This window comes from Chenopodium quinoa, unplaced genomic scaffold (assembly GCF_001683475.1).
Source record: "Chenopodium quinoa cultivar QQ74 unplaced genomic scaffold, ASM168347v1, whole genome shotgun sequence".
Lineage (NCBI taxonomy): Eukaryota > Viridiplantae > Streptophyta > Magnoliopsida > Caryophyllales > Amaranthaceae > Chenopodium > Chenopodium quinoa.
This window is the reverse complement of record NW_018742556.1, coordinates 708,972-723,195: the sequence shown is the minus strand read 5'-3', so window position 1 is coordinate 723,195 and position 14,224 is coordinate 708,972. Positions and strand designations below refer to the sequence as shown.

The 14,224-nt window shown below is 35.0% G+C and overlaps 3 protein-coding genes across 4 annotated transcripts; 1 reads left to right on the top strand and 2 right to left on the bottom strand.

Moving 5' to 3' along the window:
* Window positions 1–306: 306 nt before the first annotated feature.
* LOC110720371 (LEAF RUST 10 DISEASE-RESISTANCE LOCUS RECEPTOR-LIKE PROTEIN KINASE-like 2.4) lies at window positions 307–5,342 on the top strand. The gene is given in 3 exon segments (XM_021899392.1): window positions 307–3,662; window positions 3,750–4,022; window positions 4,025–5,342. Coding segments are annotated over 2 exon segments (906 nt in total). The 5' UTR covers window positions 307–3,662; window positions 3,750–3,931; the 3' UTR covers window positions 4,840–5,342.
* Window positions 5,343–5,473: 131 nt separating this feature from the next.
* On the bottom strand, window positions 5,474–6,302 carry LOC110720374 (protein PAM68, chloroplastic-like). Its single transcript, XM_021899397.1, has one exon. It carries the CDS (start codon window positions 6,191–6,193, stop codon window positions 5,594–5,596), a length of 600 nt encoding a protein of 199 aa, XP_021755089.1. The 5' UTR covers window positions 6,194–6,302; the 3' UTR covers window positions 5,474–5,593.
* An 820-nt stretch (window positions 6,303–7,122) lies between these two features.
* On the bottom strand, window positions 7,123–12,838 carry LOC110720364. Of its 2 annotated transcripts, none has more exons than XM_021899381.1 (5): window positions 12,611–12,838; window positions 10,179–11,033; window positions 9,202–9,402; window positions 8,220–8,415; window positions 7,123–7,587 (listed from the first exon to the last, which is right to left on the bottom strand). In XM_021899381.1, the coding sequence occupies exons 1-5, from the start codon at window positions 12,794–12,796 to the stop codon at window positions 7,403–7,405; spliced, it is 1,623 nt and encodes a 540-aa protein (XP_021755073.1). In that variant the 5' UTR covers window positions 12,797–12,838; the 3' UTR covers window positions 7,123–7,402. The 2 variants fall into 2 exon arrangements, with proteins under 2 accessions (XP_021755073.1, XP_021755074.1); XM_021899382.1 differs by having other exon boundaries at window positions 10,179–11,084; window positions 12,611–12,731.
* Window positions 12,839–14,224: the final 1,386 nt, after the last annotated feature.

Genomic DNA, 14,224 nt, shown 5'->3' with positions numbered 1-14,224 from the left:
ACTCAAAGCAACTTTGGAAATGGGGGCAGTATACATTTGATCATTGGTGTCTCTTTGGTTAATTACTACCACAAAATCAACTGATACACTTTCAATCTCATTATCTCATAACTGCTCTGAAATTTTATTTTATTTTATTTTTTATAATTTAAATATCAAAACGTTTGACAGATTTGCCGACAACGTATTCAATCTAGTGGAATAATCAAGATCAAGTCAAACTTGTACGTCAACAGTCTACATCTAATTTTCTTTGTTTAATCAACTAGTGCCTTCATATACTTTAAACACTGCATTTTTCCATTCACTTAACCAACCATCTACCAAATATGGCTCCTTTTCATCTGCCAATAATACTGTCCATGACAATATTCATGGTTATTTTCTGTTTTTCAACCTGTTTTGGCAGTGACCTACAATTGTATGATAGCTGTGGGAATTACTTCAGGTGTGGCACTGTCAAAGCTGGGTTTCCCTTCTGGGGAGGCGGCACTAGGCCGAAAGAATGTGGTTACCCGGGCTTAGAGCTTGGTTGCGAGAACAATGCTACCACCACTATACAAAGCAAGGGTATGAAATTTCATGTCCTTGACATCAATCAAAATACACAAGTTCTGAAGATGGCCAGGGAGGATTTTCTGCAAGGAATTTGCATGCAGAAATTTATAAACACCACTATTGATCCTGAGCTATTTGATTATGCGCCTGGATCCCGTAATCTTACGGTTCTATACGGGTGCCCCCCTCCTTATACGGCTAATCCTAGTCAATTTACTTGCAAAATCTATGGTACTAATGACACTGAGGGTTATCCGGTAGAAGGAGCGATCGGCCCAAGTGGGTGTTTTGCTAGCATTGTGGTCCCGGTTGTTGATTCTTCAGCTGCACAAATAGGGAATTGGAGTCTGACTCAAATCATTGGGAAAGGGTTTGAAGCAATCTATAAGGTTCAGGGTGAAGATTTATGTGTTGGATGTGAAGCATCAAAAGGTAGATGTGGTTTTGATCTTATTTAAAATAAGATATCATGTCTTTGCCTAGATGGAAGTATTGGAGATACACCATGCAACAAGTCAACATCTTCTGCTAAATCAGGTATGCTCATTGTTCTTATTTGATTGCATCTTAGGCTAAAATTGTCTGTCACATGTGATACATATTGGCAATTGCATCGTTCAGTAGTTGTGTTGATCACATCTTGCATTGATCAGCGTTCCCTTTCCACTACAATTCAAAACCTAAAGAACAGAGGCTTTGTCACTCTTTAATTCTGGAACTAGTGTTTTGAGAATTGGTTTGTTTACCACACTCCTAAACCCTATATTAGGAGTATACACCCCAGTTTTGAAACACACATCAATAAAGCCCTATACTTTCTCTATTTTTTCATTAACTAAACCTACTGTATAACTTTAATGCAATCAAACATTGTCCCAACATAAATTATACTCTTCCCACCTCCAAGTCCTGATATGATATCCACAAGTTCAGCAATTTCGTATGATTGTCCCAACATAAATTATACTCTTCCAGGAGTTTACTTTAAGATTGATGATGATTATACCCCACCAACTCGATGCCAAAGCTATATCATTGTCCCATTATTCAATCAATCTGTAGACATTTTGAGAGATCCAGACAGCGTAAAGAGTGCCTTTGAAAAAGGCTTCGAATTAGAGTGGATAGCTGACAACGATTATTGTGATATATGCCGTGAGAGGTGGGGAGTGTGGCTATGATTTTAGCCAGAGAAATTCCGCTTGCTATTACGATTACGGTATGAATCCTTTCATTTTCATTTGGTTATGCAGTTATACTACAAGCATCTTCTGATTAACTTAAAGAGTATATTTTGATTAGCCTGTTATTTGATGATCTGCTGCTTAAATAATTTATGTCTTTTTATACCAAAAAGCTATACTATGTCTTGATTATTACCATTTTCATAATTAAAGGTAATGATCGATAGATCATGATTATATGAAATTAACAATATCTTGACTAGGTTGATTAGGTTGTTACATACTTGGATGCCAAACTAGCTATTCTACATTTCTACTCACATTATCTATCTTAACTAGCTTTTGTAAATGGAAAAATTGTCATGATTATTCCCAACTTTGCTCCGTCCGCTGCAATTAATTCCAACTTTCGTTTATTTTTATTAATCCCAACTTAATACCACATCCGCCCAGAACACTCAAGTGACTTGCAACGCGTACTCCATTTCGCTACTTTATTCCCAGGGATTTACATCCCCCTTAGGCAAGAATATCCCACGGGATATGTGCAAAAGAAGCATTACTGTGCCTATTACCAATTCTGAATCTGCTCTGAGGACAGTAGATACGATAAGCTTAATGGCGGCTTTACGCTATGGTTTTGAGTTAAGAGTGGAAAGCAGAGAATGATGTGTGTGATAAGTGTCAATGGGGAATGTGGGTATCATATATACTACTCTGAGTAGATTTACTTGCTATTGCTCTGATCAGCCTTACACTTCTAAATGTCCTGGTAAAAGCCCTGTACTTTCTCTAGCAAAATTTTCGTTAACTACTTAACCTAATGTATAACTAATTAACTTTAATGCAATCAAACTTCATAGGATACTTGGCATGAAAGCTCTACTCACCACTAACCCATCCAGGACTTAACCTTCCCATTTCTATGATACTCGTAATACTTACTCTACCGGTCTAGCTCATTATCCGAGAAGTTCTAATATAAGTATTATCTATATCACTATCACTAAAGTATGCATTGAAGATGTAAAACATTTGATACTTATACAAATGATTCTAATACATTGTTTCAATTCCACTCTGGAAACATATCTTGTATATTTTTCAAATGGGGAAGTTAACGAGTCTAGCAGACTGACTTTTCAGTATGTGTTAATCACAATATCAAGCAGACTTTCTGTACAAGATTGAATAATTTGTGTCCTTTTTGATTGTTTTCTTATATTGATTTCAGATTTGGTTCTTGCTAACATTAAGTTAACATTTAGCAACTAATCATGAAAAAGACTGTTTTCGTCCAAGGAACTGCAGGATTATTCTTTAATCTGACCAAGTAGAATGTCAAAACTGGTGGCTGATAAGGACATGCTTTCTTGTGGTTCCTTATCCTCTGATCAATTACCATATTCATAGAATGTCAAAATTGGTGATCCCTACACTAATCTTCTTACTTAATTAAGGTTGAATCTTATTCCCTACCTAAAGCTTTACTATCACACAATTACCATATTCATAGGCTTAAATTTTCAGGTTTATGAGATCAATAAGTGTAGACTAGCATCTTTCCCTTTGTTTGAAACTGTTGTCCTTCTAGCAAGGCAAATGAAGCCAGTAGAACTGTAGAAATTAAGCTAGGTACACTATATAAGTAAAAATTATGCTTCGAGCTCCTATGGAAGTTGAAATTACAACTACTACCTCCATTACATATTAGTTGCAACTTTGGAATATTTTATCTCTCACAAATAATCCCAAAGTTGCAACTAATATGTAACGGAGGTAGTAGAAGGTCAAGGATTTGAAACTCCTCTCTTTAAGAACGACAGATCTAATTTGCCTCACTACGCTGAATCTTTAAGATAAATCTTGCTGGATCATCCCTTCTAAAGAAAAAGCTGAAGACTATACTGATAATAATAGGTAATATATATGTCAAACTTTGTTTATCATAAGTAACTGATAACTTCAACCTTTTAAAGTCTAATAATTTTCTACTTCATCATGTAGCTTCTTCAGCTTTTGGGTTGGCCCTGATTGCAGTTGCCCTACTTTCTTTCACAAAATCAAAGGCATCTCAGAAACTTATCTTAACAAAGGAAGAAAGAAAAGACAGCCACGATGTGGAAGTTGTGCTTAAGCGCTACGGAGAATATGCTCCCAAAAGATACACCTACGGTGAAATAAAGAAAATGACTAGTTGCTTTCAAGACAAACTTGGTGAAGGCGGCTATGGTGGTGTCTACAAAGGCAAACTACAAGATGGTTCTCCTGTTGCTGTTAAGTACTGAAAAATCCTAATTGCAAGGGAACAGATTTCATAAATGAAGTTGCCAGTATTAGTGAGACTAATCATGTTAACATTGTCACTCTTTTAGGTTATTGCTATCAAGGCCGCAAAAGAGCTCTAGTTTATGAGTTCTTGCCTAATGGTTCACTTGACAAGTATATAAACTGTGGTCAAAATCAGAATTCAATAGCATGGGAAACGTTACTTCAGATTGCAATTAGCATTGGACGAGGCTTAGAGTACCTGCACCAAGGTTGTAGGACACGTATTTTGCACTTCGACATTAAGCCTCACAACATACTGTTGGATGCAAAATTCTGTCCGAAAATCTCAGATTTTGGCTTAGCTAAGTCATATGTGGAAACAAAGAGTTTGATGACAATGTCTGGAACAAGAGGCACACCAGGATACATTGCTCCTGAAGTGTTTTGTAGAGGCTTTGGCGGTGCTTCCCACAAATCAGATGTCTACAGTTTTGGGATGCTGGTTTTAGATTTAGTTGGGTGTAGAAAAAACAGTATTACTGGAAGTGAGAAGACGGGCAGTGAGCTATATTTTCCTCACTATATATACAAGCAGTTTGAGCTTAAAGAGGGCCATGAGCTTTTGGGAATCTCAAATGATGAAGAGAAAGAAATACAAAAGAAATTAGTAATAGTTAGCTTGTGGTGCATCCAAACAAATCCTTCAAGTCGGCCATCGATCAGCAGAGCAGTGGAAATGCTCGAAGGAGACATCGAGTTACTGCAGATTCCTCCCATCCCATTTCCATCCTCTCCTCCTAAGTCACATCATCATTCATCAACATGATTCATCTACTAACACTGCGACATTAGAACTACAACTGACAAATGGGTCATCTGAATAAGAGATTGGTTCTAAGCAACTTTGGAGATGGGGGGCACTATGAGCAACATTTGATTATTTGGTGTCACTATGGCTAAAGCCTATAGTCAATAGATTTCTTTGATTGTTAACTATTACGGAGTGACAATTTACCACAATATCAACCGATACACTTTCAAAGATATAATGTATCTAAGAATTTTGTAATTGGTTTCCTAAAATCGTTGCTTTGGAAGGATATAAAAAGTCTCTAGATTTAGCTCTAGGCAGAAGCAAGAAATAGACATCAGATCATGTTACTAGCTTTTGTACTTGAACTCTTGAAGCATTACAAAAATCTACATTGCAATTGCCTAATTTATGGCAAGCAATATAAAATGAGGGCACATGGAGCAGTAATTTGATCAATTTGTAGTCACTATGGTTAAAGCCTATACTCAATAAGCTAGACTCTTCTATGATTGTTAGCATAAATTCAAGGTTATGAATTAGGTTCTTATTCAAGACTCCTAATTTCCGAGCAAATTCTAGTCGAGTTTTCAAGTCGGGTCAATTTTGACAATTCTAGCACTCAAAAAGGCCATATAGTCCAATCAATGCAATCCAAAATTCAACCAATTATCAGATGTATAAACTTCACAACAACTACAATCAACCAAAATTGTGATTAAAGCACTCATAAATTGGTAAAACATAGTATCAACAGTATATAATCAATTTATTTCTTAGTAGAATCAGTACCTCTAAGAGATTGCCAGAAAACAGGCCAATTCTTTTGAGCTTCATTCCAACCCCAGAAAGAACCTTCCCTTAAAGGATCCCAACTAGAGGACACAATCCCATAACTAACCCCTAAAAGGGCAGTCCCAAAGAAGATAAAGGACACTATAAAGGGCACCCAAGTTGGTACATCAATTTTTAACCCAACTTTTAAATAATAAAAAAATGGGAAAAATGCTAACCCAATAAACAGAGGTACCCCAACTGAAAATCCCATCCTACTGATCATCCTGTTTGTAACAATTTCTGGGATTATCCCTTGTTCTGCTTCTTCAACTTCATCATCATCTTCATCATCTTCTTCTTCATCTTCTTCATTGTTGATTTTCTTGCTTTTTTTGATCTTTTTATTTGGGGCACCAAATCCTTTAGGGTTTCTGAGAGTGGCTTTAAGGTAGGTGGGTTTTGAGGAGAGAGAAAGTGTGTTTGTGTTGATTTTTGAGGTGGGAATTAAGAATTTTGAAGTGGGTTTAATGGTGGGAGTTGAATTGTTTGGGCAGATTAATGTGGGAGCTCTTTGGTAAGAGCAAGACTCCATTTTTCTGAAGCTTCTCTGAACACTGAATTACTGTGAATTTCTCATTTAGTTGAGTGGTGATGAGGAAAAAAGATAGTCTTATCCGGATCTACATAAAATTACCTGAATACCCCCAATCTATCCATTGAGTTTCTTGATTGATTGATTATAGCCTTATTGGGGTACTCGGACAGTCGGACATGAGACTAAGGGTAAAGTCGCAAAATCATATACTACCTCCGAATCAGATTATGAGTATAAGCAACTTAGGAATTTTTATACTTCGTATCTCACAAATAATACCCTAAATTTGCATATACAATCCGGAGGTAATAGTACGTATTCTCTATCTCTAAAAGTTTGACTCATTTTTGAAGTGTATGTAGTCTCCAATATGCATATTTGATCATTGAATGTTGATATATTTTCACCTATGTGTAAGAGAAAATTACTAGTACTTGTACTTCATATAAAAAAAAAAAATCATATGTATTTGAAAAACTTAAAACAACTTATATAATAGTGAGCTAAAACTTACTGGTTAAAACTTGCTCCTTTCGTGTTTTAATAAGTGTTATAACTGTCAAATGCGACAGTGTTTTAATAAATGTACACTTCCTTTTTTTTTTGAAAAAAATTACAGTACATTTTAATATCATATTCTTCTCCTTTTATGAAGATCGCCTACACTCACTATTACGTTTTTTATCATTTATTTTCTCTTATATTCATTACTTTTTAATAATTTATTAAATGCACTATCTTTCTTTTATACTTTTACCTCTTATTTTATTTGAATCAAAACTATGTGGTAGTTAAAGTGTAACTAATTGAACTTATGTTTACAAAATTAGATTATCTTTACAGAATTTAACTTATTTTTGCATAAATTGAGAAGTACAATACTCATTCGTTGATTGAATATACGATGCCATTACTTAAGCCGATAATTATTTGAACATAAAACTTGGGCCATTTAGGCTTTTGGAAAAATAAAATTTCCTCATAACTGTACAAGTCCTTTCAGCGTATTTTAGAAGGATATTTACATTGCGTCACCAGGAAAATAAACATCTAAGGTCATTTACACATTCAAACAATAAAATGATCGCACATATACCTTCTGAGAGTCTTATCACATAAAATTAAGATGTGACAATCTATAAAAACTATGAACAAATTATGTACATGGAAAATGCATGTAGGACTAAAGTAATTTCCTTCCAACTTCTATAGTTGGATTTTCGTGTAAAGGTCTTCAAGAGCAGCATACAAAGGCTCCGCAGCCTTTGGTTTATCCACCGTCCCAATCAAGATATCAGCTGCTGTAAGATAAGGGTCACCATAAAAGCGTAGATTTGCATCTATCCTTGTTGAGACAATATTCCCTTCCAGTGATACTCCCACAAACGCCCCTGTAACATCCAATAATAACCCAAAAGCTATCAAATTCCATGTTCATGGTAAAAAAGAACAAAATTTTGTTTACTCTTCTAGTCTAGGGGGGGGAAAAATTGGCTAAATAAATACAAAGTATAATTAACCATCCAAAGGCCAAAAGATGAAAGGTTCTGAAATGGAACATTAAAGAGTCGCATGTGTGAGCCATGCATTAATGAAAATCCAAAAATCAGCTCAGGCCCTAGCCGTCTGACTATATTCTAAAAAGCAGTTTCAATTGATGACATAATTAGTATGAATCAGTAAAAACGAATAATGATAACCACATGTGGCAATAACAGAAAATCAGAAATCAATCAGCATAACACAGTTTCGATTGGTAATAATCAATCTTAGTCGATTTCATCAATTAAATCTAATCCAGCAAAAAATCAGTTCAGTAGAACATTAAGGTGAAGGAAACAACGGCTTAGTAATTTGGTCAACAGAAGAGAAAAGGATCTAGTGGAAGCATAAATAAAATTGGTGATTACTCAGTATCAAAGTCTTCAATAATGTTTCCTAGATGCATCATGAACTAGTGCTCTAGGATTTCCAGTTCGAACCAATACTTTAAGGTTTATATCATAAATTGATAAAATCATACCTTTGCTACAACTATAAGAGTAGCACATGCCAGATCCTCTATCCCCAGCTCGAAGATCTGCTTCAAGTACTCTTCCTACTGGACCAGCTGCAGCACTACAGCCAGCCCCGAGAGAAAAGTGCACGCGACTACAGAATGTCTTCACAGCTTTGTAATCATGAAGCACAATTATGAAATCTGTTAGCTCACCTCCAATCTGTTGACCAAATTAATAGTATTACAATCATTACCAATACAGAACTGGAATGACAGTAAAAATCACATATACTAGAATAAATTATAAAAAAAATATAACAATAAAAAAAAAAAAAAAAACACTGTATTATCATGATATCATTAGCCAAAAGTATAACATCTTTCTCATAAACAACTATGCCCAGCCTCAGCAGCATTACCAATTTTTCACAAATCACAGTAAACATTATTCAACCCGGAAGTCAAAACAATTTGGCATACAAGTTTGTCATGGAAATCAAACATAGGCATCAACTTGTGCAATTGATTTCTTACAAAACAGAAAATGCTGAGATATGAACCTCATAATTGGAAGCAAAGTGGATAAACCTAATAAGTCAGATTCCTAGCAAAAGTGCAGGCATTTCAAGGTATTCTCCAAGACTCCAAGTAGCTAATCACGATTTTCCATTTACACAATCAGTTGTATATTTAATATCATAACTTTAAAACAGGACATTAAACAGAATTCACAGGCTTGCAAATCAAGCAGCTATGGGATTCAAGGATAATAGGATATATGATCCTCAAATACAGTCCTAAGATTTCCACACCTTCACTGAGATGTCTAGAGCCCTGAGAAGGCTGAGAGTGGTATAGTTACATGAAAATAAAACAAACACCAAGTGGTTCCTATTTTCTAATCACACATCATTCTGAGCAAACTTACATCAGAATAAGCATTAAATTTATCCAAAATATGACATGATGACAGCTACTCAAACCAAACAACAGCAATTACCCTTACCTGAACACCCCATCCCAGGCCAACTGAAGCAATTGCAGATGGAGCAGACCATGTTCCATCCATTCTTCGAGCAACTACTAGACCAGTGCCCATCTTATAAGCAACTACAGCACCCATTTTGGCAACAGTTAAAATTGCCAGGCCTTTAGCTCCTTTAAGAATTGCTGAAGGTATAGATCTCTCAGGATTCAATCTTGCAACCTGCACCACTCAGTATAATTCCAACAAAGTTAGATTATAACAGCATTGAATTGTTACATTATTTAATTCCTCTAAGAGGTTACTCAGTCCTCAAATTGTGGTAATTTGTAACAGCATTCTTACTTAAGAGGTTACTCAGTCCTCAAATTGTGGTAATTTGTAATTGTTTGGTTACTCTGAACATTCAATATAAGCTTTATCTTCTTCTCTAATACTGTTATTATTTTCAGCCTCGCATTATTCTGTGTTTGACCATCAAATTGTGAGGAAAAATCAACCCGATTCTAGCACACTCCGATTCTAGCACACTAGTTCCAGATCAGCATACCTATAAACAATACGCCAGAACTAATCCCTCAGTAGACACTTTTCACAGTTTCCACTTACCAGAAACAAGAAGCCAGTAAGCATCCAGCCGTTACCAAAGTCTTGCAAGGGGAAAGTTGAAAATAATGTAATACTCAACATCCCCAAACTAATTTTTTGCAGGATAAATTTGTTACAACATCTAATGTGTCAGCCACTTATTTTTTTACAGGATAACATATACAAGTACCTAGTTAGACAAATCTATCATACAGAAAACTAATACTCAAAGTCAACAGGTAAACATAATACACATCCCCAAACTATGAAAGCATGCTGTGGGGATGTAGTAACTGAAAAAAATGTAACTTTCATCAGGGTAAAAGCAATATACTTCCCCTAAAATATGAAAGAATGCAGTAGGAATCTAGTCACTGAAAAAAATGTGTATTATAAGACCATTTTTGTACCTGACTGTAACTCCTCAGTGTGACAGATGCTTTGTAAATCTCATGCTCCATCGATAGACCAACAGGAAGATTCAACCAACCCCTAGCACATGTCCAATCCGACACATCGTGCTTTGCGACCTGTACAGCATTGCTGATGGTGTTCACTAGTACCCCTTGCAAAGGATCTAGCCTGTCATAGCAGGCATCACAAACTCTCTGCGGGTTCCGTTCCCTAAATTTAACAGGAAGCAAGCACCTCCCTGTTGAGCATACCCGACAAAATACACCCCCACAAAAACGGCAGTGATGTCGTCCACGGGTAAGTGCAGTAAATGGAGCAGTACACTGCATGCAAACTGTAGTACAGCTATCTGGCAGCCACTCTGGAGGTTCAGCTTCTAAAACATTTTTATAAGCACTATAGTTGAACCCACTAGCCTCAAGAAGTGGTGGAGCACTGGGAATATAAACTGATGAATTCAAGACTGTATCACCATTCTTTCCAGATCCCAGGAAAGAAACATTAGAAGTGGGAAGCTGTTGGATGTTACCACCCTTGTTCCTTCCAGTTACAATAGCAATTATCCCAGCCAAAACATTTTTCAAGTTCACATCTGGATTTCTTTTAAATTGTGAGAAATTTGGAAGCTCCTCACTTGAATCGTAGCCCCCATCATTATAATCATCAGAGTCACCAATGTATGGATATAAAGCACCCTTCACAAACTGTGATCCTGAAGAACAGGTGTCATTTTCTGACATAAGCCACGCAGAATCAACATAGTCATCATCATCATAGTGAACTTTTTTCTCTTCTCTTCCCACATTATTCAGTGAAGCGTATGAAACACTTTTTCCAGACATCGCCATACACTATGCCCACATAAGGATTGATCAGACACACAAATTATAGGTGTTATAAGCCTATAGCATAGAGAAAAACACCAAAAGCATTAAAAAAAATAGAAAAAAAATAAAGTACAAATCACGAGAGGCTTGCTTAGATTGAACTCTCAAAACCAGAACAAAGTAAGATAAGTGTTGCATTCTATTTCTCATCTATACACTATTCTAAAGTAGAGCCCACAAAATCAAGTTTTTCCTCCTAAATACATTAACTAATTTAAAATGAATGAATTATTGCATTTAATGTTATTATCAAGGACCTAATTGTAAACTCAATTATTAATTCGTCGATAATGTCTTGGAAAATTTAAATATTTAAATGCATATTATATATTTAGTGTATATTGATTTTAAAAACCAACCATTGCCAAGGGATTATCTAGTTATAGGTATAAAGGAGAGAGAATGCAATGGACAATACCAGTCACTCGAAACTATATGGACTAGAGAATTGACCCGCTGAGGTTAAAAAGTCTATAAAGAGCATGATCAATGCAAGGCTTTCCCAACTCTTCCCTCTCCTTTTCTCATTCCTCCAGCTAATTCTCTCTTTCCTCCATCTCACTTTCCACCAGCTTGCCCAACTATTTATTTGATTATTTCTCCTAATTTTATATCCTAATTTTATAAATACTCCCACCATATAATCTCTCTACTACCCAGCTATTGAATAATCGAAGGAAATCAAAACCCCAATTCAAAGAAACAAACAATTCAAAAACCCAATTGATTTAATGGTTTTACTTAATTACCCAACTCTCGCTTGCTAATTTATCATCTTCCATTTGCAAACGATGCTAACAAATTCAACAACTGACGTTCATTCACATTTAAATAATGTTAACTGAATCGGCAAGAAAAGGATTGCTCCACATACTGCTCTCAAGTCTCAAACTACAATATCTGTGATAAGCACAGTGTTTTTTTAAAAGGTCACGCCAAGTCTCTAACAACCCTAAACTTAAAAACCCTTTGGTTTCCTACGGTCACGTCAAACGAAACTGAATTTGATCACTTCATCAATAGTTCGGTTCACAGCTAGCTATTAATCCATTCTTACTACTCTAATTTTCTACCATATTCTACCCTAGAGAATCAAATTCCATTAACAAAAAACAATGCATCCCTTTTCCATGTAAACATACCACAAAATCAATACAGAATGCCAAATTCTCAGAAAAAAAAAAAAAAATCATCTTTATGATCAATAATAGAAAACCGATTACATAGTTATGTCCTAACATTAATGAATATAAACAACAGCCCGCAATTAGCAAACAAATTTGATTCAATCATCAAATTATGCTAAAAAAATCACATAAATTCTTCTTGCTTTAGAATACCAACGTAACGCACAAGTAGCAAATTTCTAGCAACAAAATCGCACATTATAATCTTTAATAAATTCAGTAATTATAACCAATTGCTCAATAATCCACCTTAGAAGAACCCTAAATTGACTATAAATAACAATTAAATTAACGAAAAACCCTAAATAGTGAAATTGATATTCAATGATTCAAAAATAAAATAAAAAAACTTACCTCAGAATCTGCTTCAACGGAGGAGAGAAAGCTGAGAACACGTTTCAATGGAGGAGATGGTAAAAAGGAGGTTTGCGTAAAATTGATAAGCTCGAAAAGGGCAAAATATTGTATTGACGAGGAGAAGATTATTTTTTGAAGGAAACAAAAGAGGAAGATTACAAGATCAATCAAACTAACACGCATACAATGTAAACCATTAGATTTAGAAAATATCAACCGTCATGGTTTTTTTTTTTTTTAATGTCACTTTAAATTTTTTTTATCTCTCTATTTTTTTTATCTCTCTATCAAAAAAAAAAAAAAAACTTTTGAAGCATTTTATCACATTTATTAATTCAATTATTTTTATTTTTATATAAGGCCCCTATTGCAAAAAAATTTTACTTTTTTATTTTTAAAAATATTGTATACTTTCATCATTTTTAAAAAAAATGCATCACTTTATAAATTGCGGAATTCTAAGCAATTTTTAAAGATGAGATGGATGGAGAATAAAAAAAAAACTAAATAAAATTCAACTTTAGAAAAGTGATGCAATTAAAAAACGAAGGAATTACATTAAGGGTTTGTTCTGTTACGTTGAAATTCAGTTCAGTTCAGCTCAGCTCCTAATTTCCTTCTCTTATAAAATATTCATTTCAATTTAGTTCAGCTCAGCTCAGTTGAGTTGAGTTCAGTCAATGAGAACAGGCCCTAAGTTACACCTTTTCTATCTTTGGTTGCAATATCGTGGGCCTTCTTAACTGTCGTAGGGACTTAATAGCAAATACAACTATCTCAATTTGATGTTGCTTCACGAATAAGTTTCAATTGTCATCTGATATATGAATCGAAATCGTTTGTCTTCAACACAATTAGTTTTTATAATCGGGATTCATTCGTTTCTAGGTGCTTCTCACAACTATCTAAATTTAATGTTGCTTTACATATAGGTTCTACTAATCTTCTGATATTTGAGTCGAAACCTTCCGGACAATTGAGCACAATGGCTGCTTCAGCCTGATTAGTTTTGATGCTTATGATTCATTTGTTTGTGAATTGTGGGTGCTTCTTCAATGGCCTTCCTTTTATCGATATGAACAACAAATTTTTAATGTGAGGTTAATTAACGCCATAGACAAATAATCAAGATAATTATGGGCGATAATCACCAACATCCGACAAAAATGCAATATCATTTTTGCAATCGAAGGTAAAAGTTTTCTTAACTAAAGATAATACGAGTAAGTTTTTTATTCCGAATATAATTAATTTGGCCGATTTATGATTGAGGAGAAAATACAAGTTTATCTTCATGATAAACAATTGATGTTTATCTAAGGTTATGTTGGTCTTTGCACCTTATAGGTTGAGGGTATTAATGTAATTTCCAGATAACCCAAACCAAATTCGTTAACGTCGTTCTTCATCTCCTCCATTAACACAACCATTCTCTCTCCTCCATCACACAAATTTGATGAACTTCAATGGAGAATTGGCTAGCTACAATGGAAGATTGGAAGTAGATGACATACCATACCCTGTAAGGTTAACAATGCCCAATATTTCACCATGTTTTCACACGGTTTTCGTTTCGTCGCCGAAATTAGTGGTGGTCGACCTACTCGTTAT

Excerpts from the sequence above, each read along its gene's own strand:
- LOC110720374 (XM_021899397.1), bottom strand. The coding sequence starts at position 6,193 with ATGGAGTCTTGCTCTTACCAAAGAGCTCCCACATTAATCTGCCCAAAC.
- LOC110720364 (XM_021899381.1), bottom strand. The coding sequence starts at position 12,796 with ATGCGTGTTAGTTTGATTGATCTTGTAATCTTCCTCTTTTGTTTCCTT. Across the intron at positions 11,034-12,610 it reads CCGTTGAAGCAGATTCTGAG|TGTATGGCGATGTCTGGAAA; the intron begins GTAAGTTTTTTT and ends ATGTGGGCATAG. Across the intron at positions 8,416-9,201 it reads GCCTGGGATGGGGTGTTCAG|ATTGGAGGTGAGCTAACAGA; the intron begins GTAAGGGTAATT and ends TTTGGTCAACAG.